The sequence below is a fragment of the Mastomys coucha genome, unplaced genomic scaffold (genome assembly GCF_008632895.1).
Source record: "Mastomys coucha isolate ucsf_1 unplaced genomic scaffold, UCSF_Mcou_1 pScaffold22, whole genome shotgun sequence".
NCBI lineage: Eukaryota > Metazoa > Chordata > Mammalia > Rodentia > Muridae > Mastomys > Mastomys coucha.
In genome coordinates, this window is record NW_022196905.1 from 261,720,036 (window position 1) to 261,734,362 (window position 14,327).

At 49.7% G+C, this 14,327-nt stretch overlaps 2 protein-coding genes across 2 annotated transcripts in view; one reads left to right on the forward strand and one right to left on the reverse strand.

Annotated features, from left to right (window-relative positions):
- On the reverse strand, positions 1 to 8,805 carry Chmp1a (charged multivesicular body protein 1A). The gene is made up of 7 exons (XM_031341723.1): positions 8,689 to 8,805; positions 6,391 to 6,410; positions 5,170 to 5,247; positions 3,175 to 3,321; positions 2,622 to 2,750; positions 1,895 to 2,082; positions 1 to 1,479 (listed from the first exon to the last, which is right to left on the reverse strand). Exons 1-7 carry the CDS (start codon positions 8,693 to 8,695, stop codon positions 1,458 to 1,460), a joined length of 591 nt encoding a protein of 196 aa, XP_031197583.1. The 5' UTR covers positions 8,696 to 8,805; the 3' UTR covers positions 1 to 1,457.
- Positions 8,806 to 8,853: 48 nt separating this feature from the next.
- The window catches only part of Spata33 (spermatogenesis associated 33), a 12,784-nt gene continuing 7,310 nt past the window's right edge, over positions 8,854 to 14,327 (forward strand). The window contains exons 1-2 of the mRNA XM_031341724.1: positions 8,854 to 9,010; positions 9,097 to 9,258. Coding sequence (XP_031197584.1) covers positions 8,974 to 9,010; positions 9,097 to 9,258 — 199 coding nt within the window. The 5' untranslated portion in view covers positions 8,854 to 8,973. The remainder of the gene's footprint in view (positions 9,011 to 9,096; positions 9,259 to 14,327) is intronic.

Consider the following 14,327-nt stretch of genomic DNA (forward strand, 5'->3'; position numbering starts at 1 on the left):
TACTTCACCAATCCCTTTATTTACTTACGACAGCACTGTAAAGGCAGACATGCCCATTTTGATGAACCCAGCCCAGCTCCCCATCCCTACTACTGTTCCACAAATCCTGCATCCTCCAGGACCCAGGGACCTCACAGGCTGTCCCCTGAGACTGCAGCTACTCTCAACACCTAACATATTAGTTGATTTCAGGAAGCCTTGCGGGGGCCCATGCTTAGATTGTACCTTGGTCCCCACATCCAGGGCAACAATTCCAACGCCCACCAATATCAACTCATAATGTGGAATAACCAGGGCTCCAGAGTGCAGAACAGAAGAAACCAAACACAGGTAGTCTTTAAGCTTGCATGTAAACCTGTGGGCAGCGCTGCACTGTTCAGCCTACAGACAGGGCTGGGACAAACACACTCCATCCGCTGTGCTTTCTACTTTGGCAAAAGAACAAAATCACCAAGAGTTTTAAGAACATGAGTAAACTTCAGGAGACAGAAAATAAAACAGCAGCCTGTACAGTCTCCAGGCTACCCAGTCAGCCACACGACCTGCTTGCTGCTGGCTTCCTCACTTCGGAAGGATGGAAGAGATTGCTGCCAGCAGCCAAGAGTGATTGACCCAGGCTACCTTTGTTAGCCACCCTGGCTCTCCCTTAGGGAAGGCAGAAGCAGCAGACTTTGTCTAAAAGGGCAAGAGAGCCAGTCACTCAAGAATGAGCAGCTCTAAGAAGACCTGGGAGGCTGATACTAGGGTTCTGTCAGTATCAGGCAGACAGCTCAGCCCCAGCCAAGTTCTTCCAGAGGCAGCTGAAGAGTACGGTGTTAAGAATCTCTTAGGAAGGACCTGAACTTGAAATTGGATGGTAGTTCTGTTCCTGTGGGCTGAGGAAGGGAGCTGAGGGACAGAAAGCCCATGTAGACTCAGTCAGGCAGCATCCCTGGGAAGATGGAGGACAACCACTTGTAAAGGCCCCAGGTCAGTGCTGGTGGCACGGGACACCTTGGTATACAAAGTCCATAGGAACCTAAGGGCTCACACAATGGGATTTCTTGTCTGCAGAGGAAGGGGGAGAGGCTCCCAAGAGTTACCTGGCAAAGGAAAAAATGACTCTGACCCTCACTGACCATAGCACATAGCAGGTGTGCAGTCACTGGAATCTGAAGGCCCCAAAGTCCATACACAGCTGCAGGCCAAACCCTGTCAACTCCACATAGGCAGAGGACAACAGAAAGCCTGCCACCCTCCAGCTGTGGCCACACTCATGTAAGTCCCCACACACTTGTGCAAATTCAACACCAGGACAGAGACCTGCTGCCCAACCTAAGGCTCAGTTCTAAGGCGCCAGCCTGACAGGTTGGAGAAGAGGCAAGGCAGCTATGAAGGGTTGGAGAAAGTGGAGCGCAGTCGGGCAGAAGCCTCCAGAACATCTCAGGGCAAAGGAGGCAGCACCTGCCAAGGACGTGCTAATTCCTCAGGGCAGCCAACCTGGAAACCAACACAAGAAACTCTGGTAAGAAAAGCAGTGAGCAGAGGGCACCTGCCATACTGTGTGCAGAGCTAAACCTGAACCCAGACTTGAGGACCCAATTAGACTCAGGTTTCCAAAGTTGTCCTGGGCTAACGGGTAAAAAGATGGCAGAAACAGCAATGTACTGTGACACTCTTAGGAAAAGAGTAGAACTTCCTTCTATGGTGAGCTGCTGGCTACAGGGGGTTAACTGCAGCATTCTGATGGAAGGAGGAGCTGTGCAGCCTGATACAGGGGTTTCCCTCTGTCCTTCCCAACAGTCCATCAAGTGGGAGGGGTCTTTGCAAGGTTGCCCTCCAGCCCAGCAAATCCTCAGGGTCAGGACAGGACACTAGAGCAAGTACTACCTCCCCCTCCCCCGCAGCACCCTACCTCCGAGACAGCTGGTCCTCTTGGCTGCGCACAGAGCTTTCGCCCACAGCAGAGGCTCCCTCTGGAAGCTGGCTGAGTTGGTCTAGGACCTCCAGGCCATTTTCCTCAGCAATCTGAACAATGAGGCTGTCGACCTGCTCCTGAGGTGTGGTCAGCGTAGTGGCAGAGCTCACAGAATCCTCCATTACCTAAGGAGACATTCACTCTGGGAAGTATGGACAAAGAGCCCTCTGTGGCACCATGAAGCCCGCTGCGACTATTCTGTGTCTGTTGTGGACATGTGCGATACACATATGTGCTCATGTGAAGGCCAGGGCTAAGAATGAGTACTCTCTGGATACTGCGATCTTCAAGTCTGTCGCTAAAGCCAGTGCTTACACTTCAACCAGGCTGGCCAGCAAAGCCCTGGGGCTCTCCTGCCTTTGGTCCCCAGCACTAAGGCTGCCAAGAGCTTATACTTGTGCCCTCAGGCTCGCACAGGAAGCACTTCACCTGCTGAGCCTCTCCCAACTCCACTGTGGTTCCACTCTCTCTCCTCACAGGGATCTCCAAGAAGCCTTTCCTGGCTCTTACCCTTCCCGCCCCACATCTGCCAGTCCCAACTCCAAAGCCACTCAGTTCACGATGCTTACTGGACTTCTGTGTGCTTGCCTATCATATGGGCCTCCCAGAAAGGACTGGTGTCCCGTGTCTAGCTTGGTCCAGCCACAGCACAATGGCCACCTACCGATGTGTGCACATCCAGGTTCTGCACCTGCTGCTCAAACCTGTCCATCACTGCAGACACTTTCTGAAGATCCATGGCACTCAGGGCCTTGTCCAGAGCTTTGGTCACCTGTGCCATATTCTTGGTCACCTGGGGTAAAAGAGGATTAGGGATAAAAACAAGAGTAACAGGTAACTGAGGACTTCAAACCAGGGACAGGGTAGGGATAAAAACAAGAGTAACAGGTAACTGAGGACTTCAAACCAGGGACAGGGTATCAGGACTTCCTGATGAGAACCAGAGCTTCAGCTCAGCTACTTGAACACAACCAATAACACAGGAGTCCTCGGGTCTCTCCACTTTCAAGGGAAGCTCTGCTGTGGAACCAAGAGCTCCATCTAACTCCCAGCCTGCTGTGGAACGACACTAGGAAATCCAGGCTTTCCTGAGGCCTTCGTGTGTCTAAGTGCTGCCTGCTGCCCAGGTTCTCTGCAGGTCCAGCTTCCCTCTACTCTAGAAATGCCACTAAATGCTACAACAAATGCTGGCCACATGGCCCCATGGTGGCACTTACCCCCTTCATGGTCACAGCTGTCTGCACCTTGGAGGCCACTGCATCTACACGGGATGCCATCCGGAGCCAGTTTACACCTTCATTCTTCTTGCGGATAGCGTTTTCAGCATACACACGTGCACACTCCACATTTTTCTGCTGAAGGGCCTACGATTCATAAGAGGAACATCTGTGAACAGCTTGCATACCTCTCCAGTTTTCCCTGTCACGGTGGGACCAGCCTTGGTCCCTTAACCCCGGGGACAATCAGGGTCTGGTAATCAGGTGGGCAAGGAGTCAGCGAGTGACACACAGACCCGGACACAAGGGAGTGTTGAATCTGTGTGAAATTTTTTCAAGGTAAGCATCAGACTTTTATAGTCAATACAGAAGACAAAAGGAAGTTTGATAATACATCAGTCAAGGTAATTGACAGGAGCCAGGCAGCAGCCACATCAAAGTCAGCCCCATGTAAAGTCAGCTAGATCTTAGCAGGCAGCTGTGAATGGATAACCCCCAGCAGCCAGCCCTAAGTAAACTACGCTAATCTTTTGGGCTGTCAGAAGTGTGCACCAGGGGGTCCCATTCTTGCAGCTCCTGGAGCTCCTAGGAATGACTTCAGCTGCAATTTTAAGCATTTGTGAAAGATTTCCATTTGTCAAGGGAGCCCACTAGCTTCCCTCTAATATATAAAGTTGTCTGCCATGTGTGATTGCAATGAGAACTGTAAATTTACTTTGTTGTCAGTAAAGTTTAATGCCTGATCTCTTTCACCATCTATAGAGGAAATCTGTCTGAATACGTAACATCCTTGCGAAATTCCAAGCTGAGAGTCAGCTCAGCACCAATTAAGATTATTGGAACATTGGTAGGGGCTAGAAAACAAGTTTAATCTAGCCTGACTATTGGCAAATCATTCCTTGGAGCACCTTATGCCTAATAATAAAGAAAGCACGCAAGACCCTCCACCGACGATCCACTGACCATCGCAAGGACAAATCTGGACCACTTGTGTTAGGCATGCCAACGACCTCCAGGAGACCAGCTTCCTTGAAGCTGTACACCTCAGATCTGCAGCCAAGATTTCCGGCTTGTCATGCAGACTCCACTGGAGTGAGTGTGGCATTTCCCTAGGTGTAACCCTGAAGAGTGTGTGAGCTTTGTAAAAGTGCAATGCCACAGTCTGGAGTATGGGCATCCAGACAGAGGGATGGGTGCCACAGACCAGCCCATGGGGTCCAGTCTGCTGTTCCTCCAGAGCCACATCTGTACGGCAGAAGGTGACAAAGGCCAAAAGAACCACAGTAGGGAAAGATACAGAGCTTCACCCGAGAGGCCTGAGCAGTGCATCATCACCCACAGCCACAGCCTTGGAGCTACTGAGCCTTGAAGCAACAGTGAAGAGTTGGACAACATTTGGCTAAGGTCTACTCTGTGTATCTCTAGGATGCCTTCCTACATAGCCGTCCTGCACAAACCTTAGTAAGTTCCCACCTCTGCCTAATCAAAATACTCTAGGATGCAGCCCTGAAGGAAAGAAAGCCAGTTGATGGCATTGGAGCAAGGACAGCTAGGAGGCCACGCCTTGCCAATTCAGGATGTTGGAAGGGAGGGAGGAGGCATGGAGGCCATGCACCTGTGCTGCTCTGGATATCACTGTGGGCTTGGGCAGGGAGGACAGAGGAGGACAGTTACTCCTCCCTCAGGCTTGCTTCTCAAGTATGAATGCAAATACATCAGAACTCTGAAATCGGTGAGATTAAACCACAATGTTGGAAGAGTTGTGTGCAAAGAGAAGACATTAGAGCAATGCAGAGGGAAACAAAGCTGGGGATGATTTTACCTACAATTTTACCAAAGGTGAAGTTGAAGCAGGATATGTCAAGTTTGAGGTTAGCCTGGGCTACACAGTGAGTTCCAGGTCAACCTCAACTACAGTATTCAATCTTAATAATGAAATAAAATTAAAATACAGGGGATGGGGAAAAAGGAATCCAGACCAGAGAAGTTACGTACCTTCTTCACTTTGGCCTGCTCAGCCTTGGAGTCCTTCTCTGCCTTCTTGGCCAGTTTCTCCAGCTGCTTTGCTGTAAACTAAGTAGAAACCATAACATCCTGAGATGCACAGGTGGAACCTGCCCTTTAGCCCTGGACCTCCTGCCTCTGCCTGTCCTTGGCCCAACCCTGTGCTAAGGCACAAAGCCTCAAAGCATAAGTCTAGATAGACACTGTGGGCTGTTAAAAACTGCAACAGCCCAGGGACCAATCCCCCTAAAGCCCCACCCAATTCCTAGGCCCAGGGACGAATTCCCGTAAAGCCCCGCCCACCCAATTCCTAGGCCCTGTGTACAAGGGGAGGCTGCAGCAGGTTTCCTAAAATGTCCATCATGTCTAGATCTCTAGTAACACCTTAACCCATATCCTCCTAAGACAGTTAACTCTCACCAACCCTGCCCCCGCTTGTGAGAGGCTTTCACCTCACAGAGAGCACACACAGAACCTCCTTCAGGCTACTCAGGCAGTGATGTAAACTCATGTAACTCTCTATGGAGAATTCTGCATATACAGCTTCCTCACTTTGCCACAAGAGGAAATGTCAAAATACCCAGGACTCCTCTGGCAATGAAATTCAAGGGCTGGAGACCAGACACTGGCCACCAGCAGGCAAGGCTCACACACTGCCCTCCTTTAGGGCATCAGACCGCATGCCACCACCTGGCAGGCCCGGTGTGACACCAGAGCCATGTTCAGCTGCCTGTTACCTCACTCCTGCTCAGACCCTCAGAGCCAGGGAGCAAGATGCCAGAGAAAGTGAACTCTGTCACATGTGGGGCATTGAAGCAAAGTGGCAGAAACATGCCATGGTTAGCAGGCGGGTGCACATCCTTCCCAGGAGGAAGCACTTTCAGCTGCCCGTAAAACTCTCCTTCAAGTTCTAAAAGTTCGGTCTGTGGTCTTAAATGCTTAGTAAAACAACAAAGCATGAGTGTGCTTCTTAAAGATAATACACTCAGTCCCCATGGACAAGTCTGAGTGATCTGCTTCTACTTAGCCAGAAACAAAGAATGGTCCTGTGTTTGGTCAGCCATCGGAGTGCTGTGTGGCTGCCATCCAGTTACAATAACTTCCCCGTGACTTTGGGGTCTGGGTTCCAAGTGCCGCTGGCTGCCGCTGTGACTCTCATCATTATTTACTGGTTCCCAGGACAGGACTGGGGAACGGTGATTTTGTACAAACCTTCAACTGGAACAGGGTATCTGCAAAGACAGAAGACATGGCTTAAAGAACTTTAAGCAAAGTAACAAGCAGCACATCTGATAACGCCAGTGGACTCAGTGGGACCCTTGCAGATGCTAGGGGCTGGCTCACACCAGACACACAGGCCCAACGGTGCAGTCAGAAGACAGAGCCATGTTAGACACAGGGCTCCAAACCAACAGGGATCCTCACTAGCCTTGTCGGGAACACAGGACAGCAGCAGCCAATCTCAAAGGGCCACTGACAGGGTGATGTATGCAGCTCCTGGCCATGGTCAGAGTGGAGATGGTGGCTTACAATTTATTCAGCTTTACAAGACACGTGCTGCTCTTTGTCCTTAGTACCAAACTTAATCCTTAGTACTTAATGGCTGGTTTTGCATAGCCTTTCCTTATCTTCCCAAAGGCAAACAGATATGATTAGTGTGGTGGTAAGCCTGAGGTCACTAAAGACGCTGCTCCATGACAGATGGCATTTCTACGCCGCAGCACAAAGCTCCAGCACACAGTCCCCACCTGTACTAACCAAGGAACTAACCACACTAGCTATCCACTCACAAACTTGGGACCGGCAAACTCAATTTCTTACTTATTTTTGATGTTTTGAGACAGGATTTCCACTCAGACTCACTAAGTAGCCAAGGCTGGTGACACTTTGACCTCCTGACCCTTCTGTCTCTACCTCCTGAGAGCTGGCATCTCAGCTGGAGCCACCACACCAGGAAACTGGCTATGTTTCTAGACCTACAGTGTGCTGTCATATTTGATTCCTGAAAAGCCTTACCCTAGAGGTCCAGACTTGGGGGGGCACTGAGGGTCTGCAGATGCAGAGAAGGCCCAGCAGAGACTTGCTGGGCTGCAATCACCTCTGTGCAGTCTGACAGTGACACAGGGACTGGAGGAAGTGTCACCTAGGTATGGCCCAGCCACCTCACTAGCTTTAGGACACCGACCAAATCACCCTCGTTTTAGCCTGTATTTTCATCTAGACTCTAGAGGGACTGGATGGACTCTGAAACTCAGGAGAACCCTGATGTGAGCTTAGAAAAGTTCCATCAAGGGCAGAGTGAACTGTAAAGTTAGACAAAGTTCTTTTTTTTGGGGGGGGGGGGGTTTCGAGACAGGGTTTCTCTGTGTAGCCCTGGCTGTCCTGGAGCTCACTCTGTAGACCAGGCTGGCCTCAAACTTGGAAATCCACCTGCCTCTGCCTCCCAAGTGCTGGGATTAAAGGCAGGTGCCACCACTGCCCGGCTAGACAAAGTTCTTTATTGTGGAGATGCCGAGGTGCTCCATCTTCTCCCCATGGGACACAGTCTAGAATTCTTATGTACTATAGCTTTCTACATTCCAGAAAACAGTTTTAAAACAAAACAAAACCTCCATTACAGCCCTAGGGCGGTGGCACAGACCTTTAATCTCAGCAGTGGGGAGGCAGAAGTAGGCAGATCTCTGAGTTCAAGGGCAGCTTGGTGTATATAGTAAGTTCCAGGCCAGCCAAGGCTACAAAACAAAAATTCTATCACACTAGCCCATAAAACCTAATATAAACTAGCCAATAAACCTAATAGTTCTTTGGGAGTCTAGAGCTTGGAGCGATGGCAGGTGGAAGTGACTCACATTACTATGGGTGGCTCCCTCCCAACCTGTTAACCTAAGGTTAACATGTAAGTACTATCTCAAGGAGATACTAGGAGGGAACCCATATCCTACTGCTTGGCACTTGAACTCCTTTGTATCTGAATTACTATTTCTCTGGGTACTTTTCTGGGACCTTCTGACCACACTCCAGAGTCCCCAAAGCAGAAACAAAACAAACAGGGAGGGTGGCTAGTATAAGGGCCTGGATCGGGGAGTCATTTGGACAAGATGCAGTGTTTAGATCCCGGGTGTGGGGTGCAGGCCTGGGGAGAAACGGGTAAGGAACGAGACCCAGGGGTAAGAGCTGACTGGGGTCTGGAGTCAAGAATCGGGAGCTAGTTTCTGTTGGGTTGTGGGATCGAGGCCCTGGACAGGGTTTCGGCTAGGATGTAAAGCTTTAGGCACCAAGTCCTGGTCAGTATATGGGTTGCAGGCTCGAAGGCAGGTACTAGTCGGGGTCTCGAGCCGAGGCAAGCAAGGGGCGGGTCCCGGTACGAACAGTGGGTCGAGACAAGTGGATTCCAGGCCCGGGGATAAAGTCTGGAGCTGGAGCCCGGGGCGGGTCTGGTTGGGTTATGGGGCTGAGGCGAGATGTCCGCAGAACCCCGCTCCGAACCCGAAGTGGATGACAGCCCCTTACCGTCCATGGCCAGCCGGGCAGCACACCCCTCGGGGCGGCGCAGGGGACGAGGTGTTAGGGACCAGCTGTATCCGCGCGGACTTCCGGGGTCGCTACTGTTTCCGGTCGCGCGGCCTGCTCTCGCGAGAAGATGGCCCCCGGGGGGGGGGGTTGGGCGGGGCTTAGGCTCTTTCACGCGGCACGCGGTTGCCATGGTAATGAGCTCCCAACGCGGAGTGTGGGTTTTGTGAGTCGGTCGGGTTACTGGGCCCCGAGGCCGCCCCGGCTGGGGCGGCGGGGTCACCTATGGGCCAGTCGAAAAGCAAACCCAGAGAGAAGAAAGGTAAAGGGCGCCGCCTGGCGGCGAGGCCCGCCCTCCGCGCAGGCATCATTGGGCTGTAGGTCTAATGGCTTGTCCGTGTGTTTCAGTTGAGGAGGAAAAGAAGAGCCCTACCACTTTAGTTACAAAGTCTAAGGAGAAAGTAATGGAGAAGGAGGCCAAGCAGCCTGACAAGGAGTCTCAGCCTGCCGAGAGCATGGTGTTCGGGACAGGGACATCCAAGCACTCAAGGCCTTCGTCTTCGTCTGAAGGTAGGAGACCCGAGGAGACCAGACACGTCAAGGCATCAGGGATGGGTCCCCAAGAATAAATGATATAGGGAGGAGGTAAAGATGCAGGATTCTTGGTGCAGGAAAGGTGAGCAAGAGCACAGGCAAGCAAGCTCTATTGTCCTTGACTCCAGTCGATGGGATAGCAGGGATTTCAAGGGCATCTTGTGTATATGGAGACCCTGTTTCAGAAGGAAAAAAAAAATTTAAGAGGAAACTTGAGTGATCCATATAGTGTTCCCCCCAAAGAGCGTAGTAGGGTGCTCCCTGGTCCCATAGTGATCAACATGTTACAGCTTGGAGCAGAACCTCAGGTGATTGTCCAGGCTGGACTTTGACTCCTGAGCCGAGGGCTTGGTGTCCCTCAGCCTGGCCACAAAGATGGGAGGCAGGAAGGATCATGAATGGGACAAGTGTTTCTTTTCACACCCAGCATTTGGCAGACACCTGAAATTGCTGCCCTGCTGGTTCCACTTTTCTTAGAGGCAGACGTTTGGCATATTTCTTCAATAGTAGCTCAGTATGGCCACGCCTTTGGTGTGGAGTTGGTGGAGACCAGACCACAAAAGCAGAAGGAAACCTACAGACAGAGCCTTCCCATACCGTGTCACCCCGTTGTTGGTTTAAAACAAGGAAGGCTTTAGGAACTGTATGCTTTGTCTTTTTGCTTCCAAGAACAGAGGCCTGGATGAAAAGCAGAACCCTAGGAGGACCTACCTCAAGCTCACGGCTGTAATCTGGGGGGGGGGGGGGGGGGGGGGGGGGGGGGGGGGGGGGGGGGGGAAGGATCCCTAGGCACAGGAGCAGAGGACAGTTGAGAAAGGTTGGAGGTAGAAAGTGTAGGCCCTCCTCATAGATGAGAAAGAGGTTGAGGCACCCGTGGGACTTGAGGGGCTGCACAGCAGGAGGCAGTTTGACATCCAGGTACTGGGGTTGGGAAAGAGGTCTGACCTCGAAGCTTAGGGGCCCCTCATTTGAGGCCAGAAGGCTACTCAGAGGCTGTAGCCCTAGGGAGGTTTGTGATGTGCTACTTGTCACTCAGGGTGCTTTTAGCTGATTACAGAAAAGCCAACTAAACAAGATTTTGTCACTTTGGTTTGATGTCTCACCAAAGAAGGGTCAGAGATGGCGACCACCATGATTACTGCCCACCCAGCGTGGCATTGACATCAAGGACTCTGTGATCCATTGTGCCACCTTTAACCTCAGGAATGTCTTCCTTCACAGTGCCAAGGGATCTGAAAGGCTGCAGCATCGTAGGCGCACAAGGCCATGCTGACTCTAAGAGAGATGGGGCCTTGCTTGCTATTGGAAAGGAAATCTTACTGAGGTAGGCTTCACCTGCCCAACCTCTCTAAGATGGGTTCATCTCTACAAGTTTGTGAAGTGCCGGAGGAGCAGCCATAAGTATCAGGGTAGACAAGGCCAAGGCCTTTGCCAGCAAGGAACCACCCATTTGAAGGCTACCTGTGACACCTGTCATACAGAGTCATGTCTGGAGCAAAAGCAGAAGGACATGAAGAAAAACCAAGTGAGTCTGGCGTCAAGAAAAGATGACGGAGCAGGCTCAACAGTCACAGGAACAAAGCCACTGACACATACGACCCTGGAGGGAGTCTCAGAGCGTGATGCCAGAGGAAGTCAGGTATAAATGTCCATATACATTATGACTTCCTTTCTATGAAGGCCTTGAACTCACAGCCCCTTATGCTGCAGCTCCCCCGGGTGCTGGGGCTACAACACATGAGCTGGCATGTCCATTTGGAAATGATTCTAAAACTGCACAGGCTGGGCATGGAGTTATAATCAGCTACTCAGGAGACTGAGACAGGAGGATCATGTGAGCCCAACTTGGGCAACATTGTGAGACCCTGTGTTTTCAAAGCTTTGGGAAAGCGTCTACCATACAAGAAGCACAAGCGTGTGGGTTCCTTCACCAGCACCCCATAAAGCAGGCATGGTGGCACATGGAATCCTATCACTTTGAGGAAGGAGGAGCGTGAGTTCAGGGGAATCTGTCATTACATGGCTACAGGATACCCTGGAGAGTTGACTCAGCAGTTAAGAACACTTGCTACTCGTACAGAGGGCCTGGGTTCAGTCCCCAGGATCCATTTAGTGGTTCACAGCTATTTTTAACTCCAGTTCCAGGGGAACCAGTGCCTTCTTCTGACGTCTGTGGGCACCAGGTATGCACATGGTATACATACATGCATACATACATACATACATACATATGTATGTACATACACACATACACACACACACACACACAAGCAAAACACAAACTGACCCATGGTTGCCCATCTCTGAGGCTCTGGGTTGCACCATAGTTGGGAACCTTGGACTGGACCCTTGAGTGAACATTAGGTGACTGTCGTCTCTGGCCTTTGTTGCTATCAACAGCACTTGCAGCCCAGATAAGTCTTCAGAGGACACAGCCCAGAAATAATCCAACTGCATCTACCACGAGACTAGTGAAAACTGCCTAGGCAAGCCTGCCCTGAGTTCCTGACCCATAACAATGAAAAACGAGTTAAGCTGCAAGGGTTTGGAGTCAGTTGTCACACAGCAGTAACATTCAGATGGACGGGTAAATGATGGCATACAGAGGAAATTTGCCTATCACTCCAGGGCACCCCTGTAATCCCTGAACTCAGAAGGCCAAGGATGGAGGGCCATGCATTTCAAGCAGCCTGAACTATACACTAAGGCCCTGTTTTGCTTTGTTTTTTAAAAAAGGTCTCATGGTAGCTTGTAGATGGAGTATGTTATTCTATACATACTGTATCTATATGCTTAGATATTTTTATATTGAAAATTCCACAAACATATACAAAGAGATTATACCACAGATTTACAACCAGCCTACCCTACAATGTTGAAAGTGGTTTGCTCCACATGACCTAGTTCCTTCAGCACATAGACATCGAAGGAGCTGGAGAGACGGCTCAGGGGTTAGGGTCTTATACTGCTCTTCCAGAAGACCTGTGTTCAGCTCTGATCACCCATATTGGGTGGCTCACAACCACCTTTAATTTTAGTTCCAAGAGATCAGATACCATCTTGTGTGTGGCTTCTGTGGGCACTGGATTCATGCACAAATTCATACTCTGACACACACATATACTTTAAAATTAAAATAATAGAGAGATTTATAAATGAATCAAAGTGTAGACCTAGGCTGGGCCATCTTCACTGTCAGTTTGGATATTAGATGATAATAATGAAGAATTAATTGTGGACCGCGGTGTGGACTGCAGAGTAGCTCAGTGGCAGAGCGGTTGCCTAGCATCCCGAAGGCTATGGGTTCTGTCTTCAGAACAATGAAAAACAAAAGCTAAGAACTCCGAGTAAAGAGCAGCAACCCCCAAAGTCTCAGATTCTGTGTGACTCCCTTAGAAATGTTCTCCACATGACAAAATTAGAAAGGTGGAGAACAGACTTGGTTGTCAACTGTTAGGGTTAAAAGATCAGGGAGAATGGGTGTGACCAAAAGGGGCATGAGGAAGGGGTCTCCAGTGGAAGAGGCCTGTGTGCTATGCAGATGGGGCTGTACATAGATGGGCACATGTCTGCGCACTCACTGGACCAGTGTCAGTTCCCTGGATTGACACTGTACTAATGTAAGGTGCTACCACTGGGGAAACTGTGTAAAGGGAACATGGGCCACTTGTTGCTGCTTTGCAACTGTCTGAATTTATGAGTATTTTAAAAAATAAAGTTTAAAGATATAAAAAGTTATAGTTTTAATTATTCTAGTCCAGTATAAGAAAAGCAGTCCAATTATAGAAGACAGGAAGATTAAGTGGAGTGTGTGTGTGTGTGTGTGTGCATCTGGTACGTGTACAATAACACTGACACAAAACACTAGCAGAAAGGGGTAGGGTTGTATAAGTTCTGCTTGGAGAATTGATACTTTAAAGATATGCATATAGCCTCTTGGCCATACACAGATTATTTCCACAAGAGTAAGAGTAAATATAAAAAGTGCTTGTGGGGAAGCTAGGAGATAGCTCAGCGGATAAGCGCATAGGCTGCTCTTTCAGAAGTCCTGAGTTCAATTCCCAGCACCCACATGGCCTCTTGTAACTATCTGTAATTCCAGTTCCAGGGGATCCCATATCCTTTCTGGCTTCTGCAGACATGCGCCTGGCCAAAATAACCACATATAATGTTTAACATTAAATTTAAGTGGGGGTTGAGTGTGTCTTGGTGGTGCACCTTTAATCTCAGCATTCAGGAGGCAAGAGGCAGGTGGATCACCGGTGAGCTTGCGGCCAGCCTGGTGCAAGTGGAGAGTTCCAGGCCAGCCAGAGCTACATTGTGAGAACTTGTGTCAGAAAAGAAAAATATGGAGGTTGAGTGTGTAGCACAGTGGGTAGACTGTGTGTCATGGGTTCCATTACCAGTGCTGTCCCACTGTTCCTGGTGCTGCATGTTTGTAATCCCAGCACTTGAGAGGTAGAAGAAGGAGCATCATCAGTTCAGCTAATTGATTTTTATTTCTCAGTGAGGAACATCTTTTCAAGTCTTGGATGAAAGAAAGGCATCGCTAAGAAATATTGAAAGCTATGGACCACACTTTATGGAGATACAGCACCTGCAGTCTCTGCAGTTACAGAGCAGAGGCAGGAGAAAACTCTTGAGTTCCAGGCCAGCTGTGACTATTTAGACCCCATTTCAAACAAAACAAAATGCACACACACTACAAAAAAAAAAAAAAAAAAAAAAAAAAAAAAAAAAAACTCTCCAAAAACTATAAACACTATAAAACTCAGAAGAACTCAAACCAGTGAAAAATCATTTACACTTTGGTGGTTCATGCCTGTAATCTCAACATTCTTCAAGCTGACACAGATCCCAAGTATCATCACACTAGCCCAGGTCACGGAATGAGACTGTCTCAAGCAAAAGCAACATATCTGAGAGGCCAGAGAAGCCTCTCAAATCAGATCAGGTATGATCAATTATTCTGAGACGTTGTAGAAGTGCCTTCTCTCCCTCCCTCCCCTCCCTCCCTCCCTCCCTCTTTATCCCTCCCTCCCTCC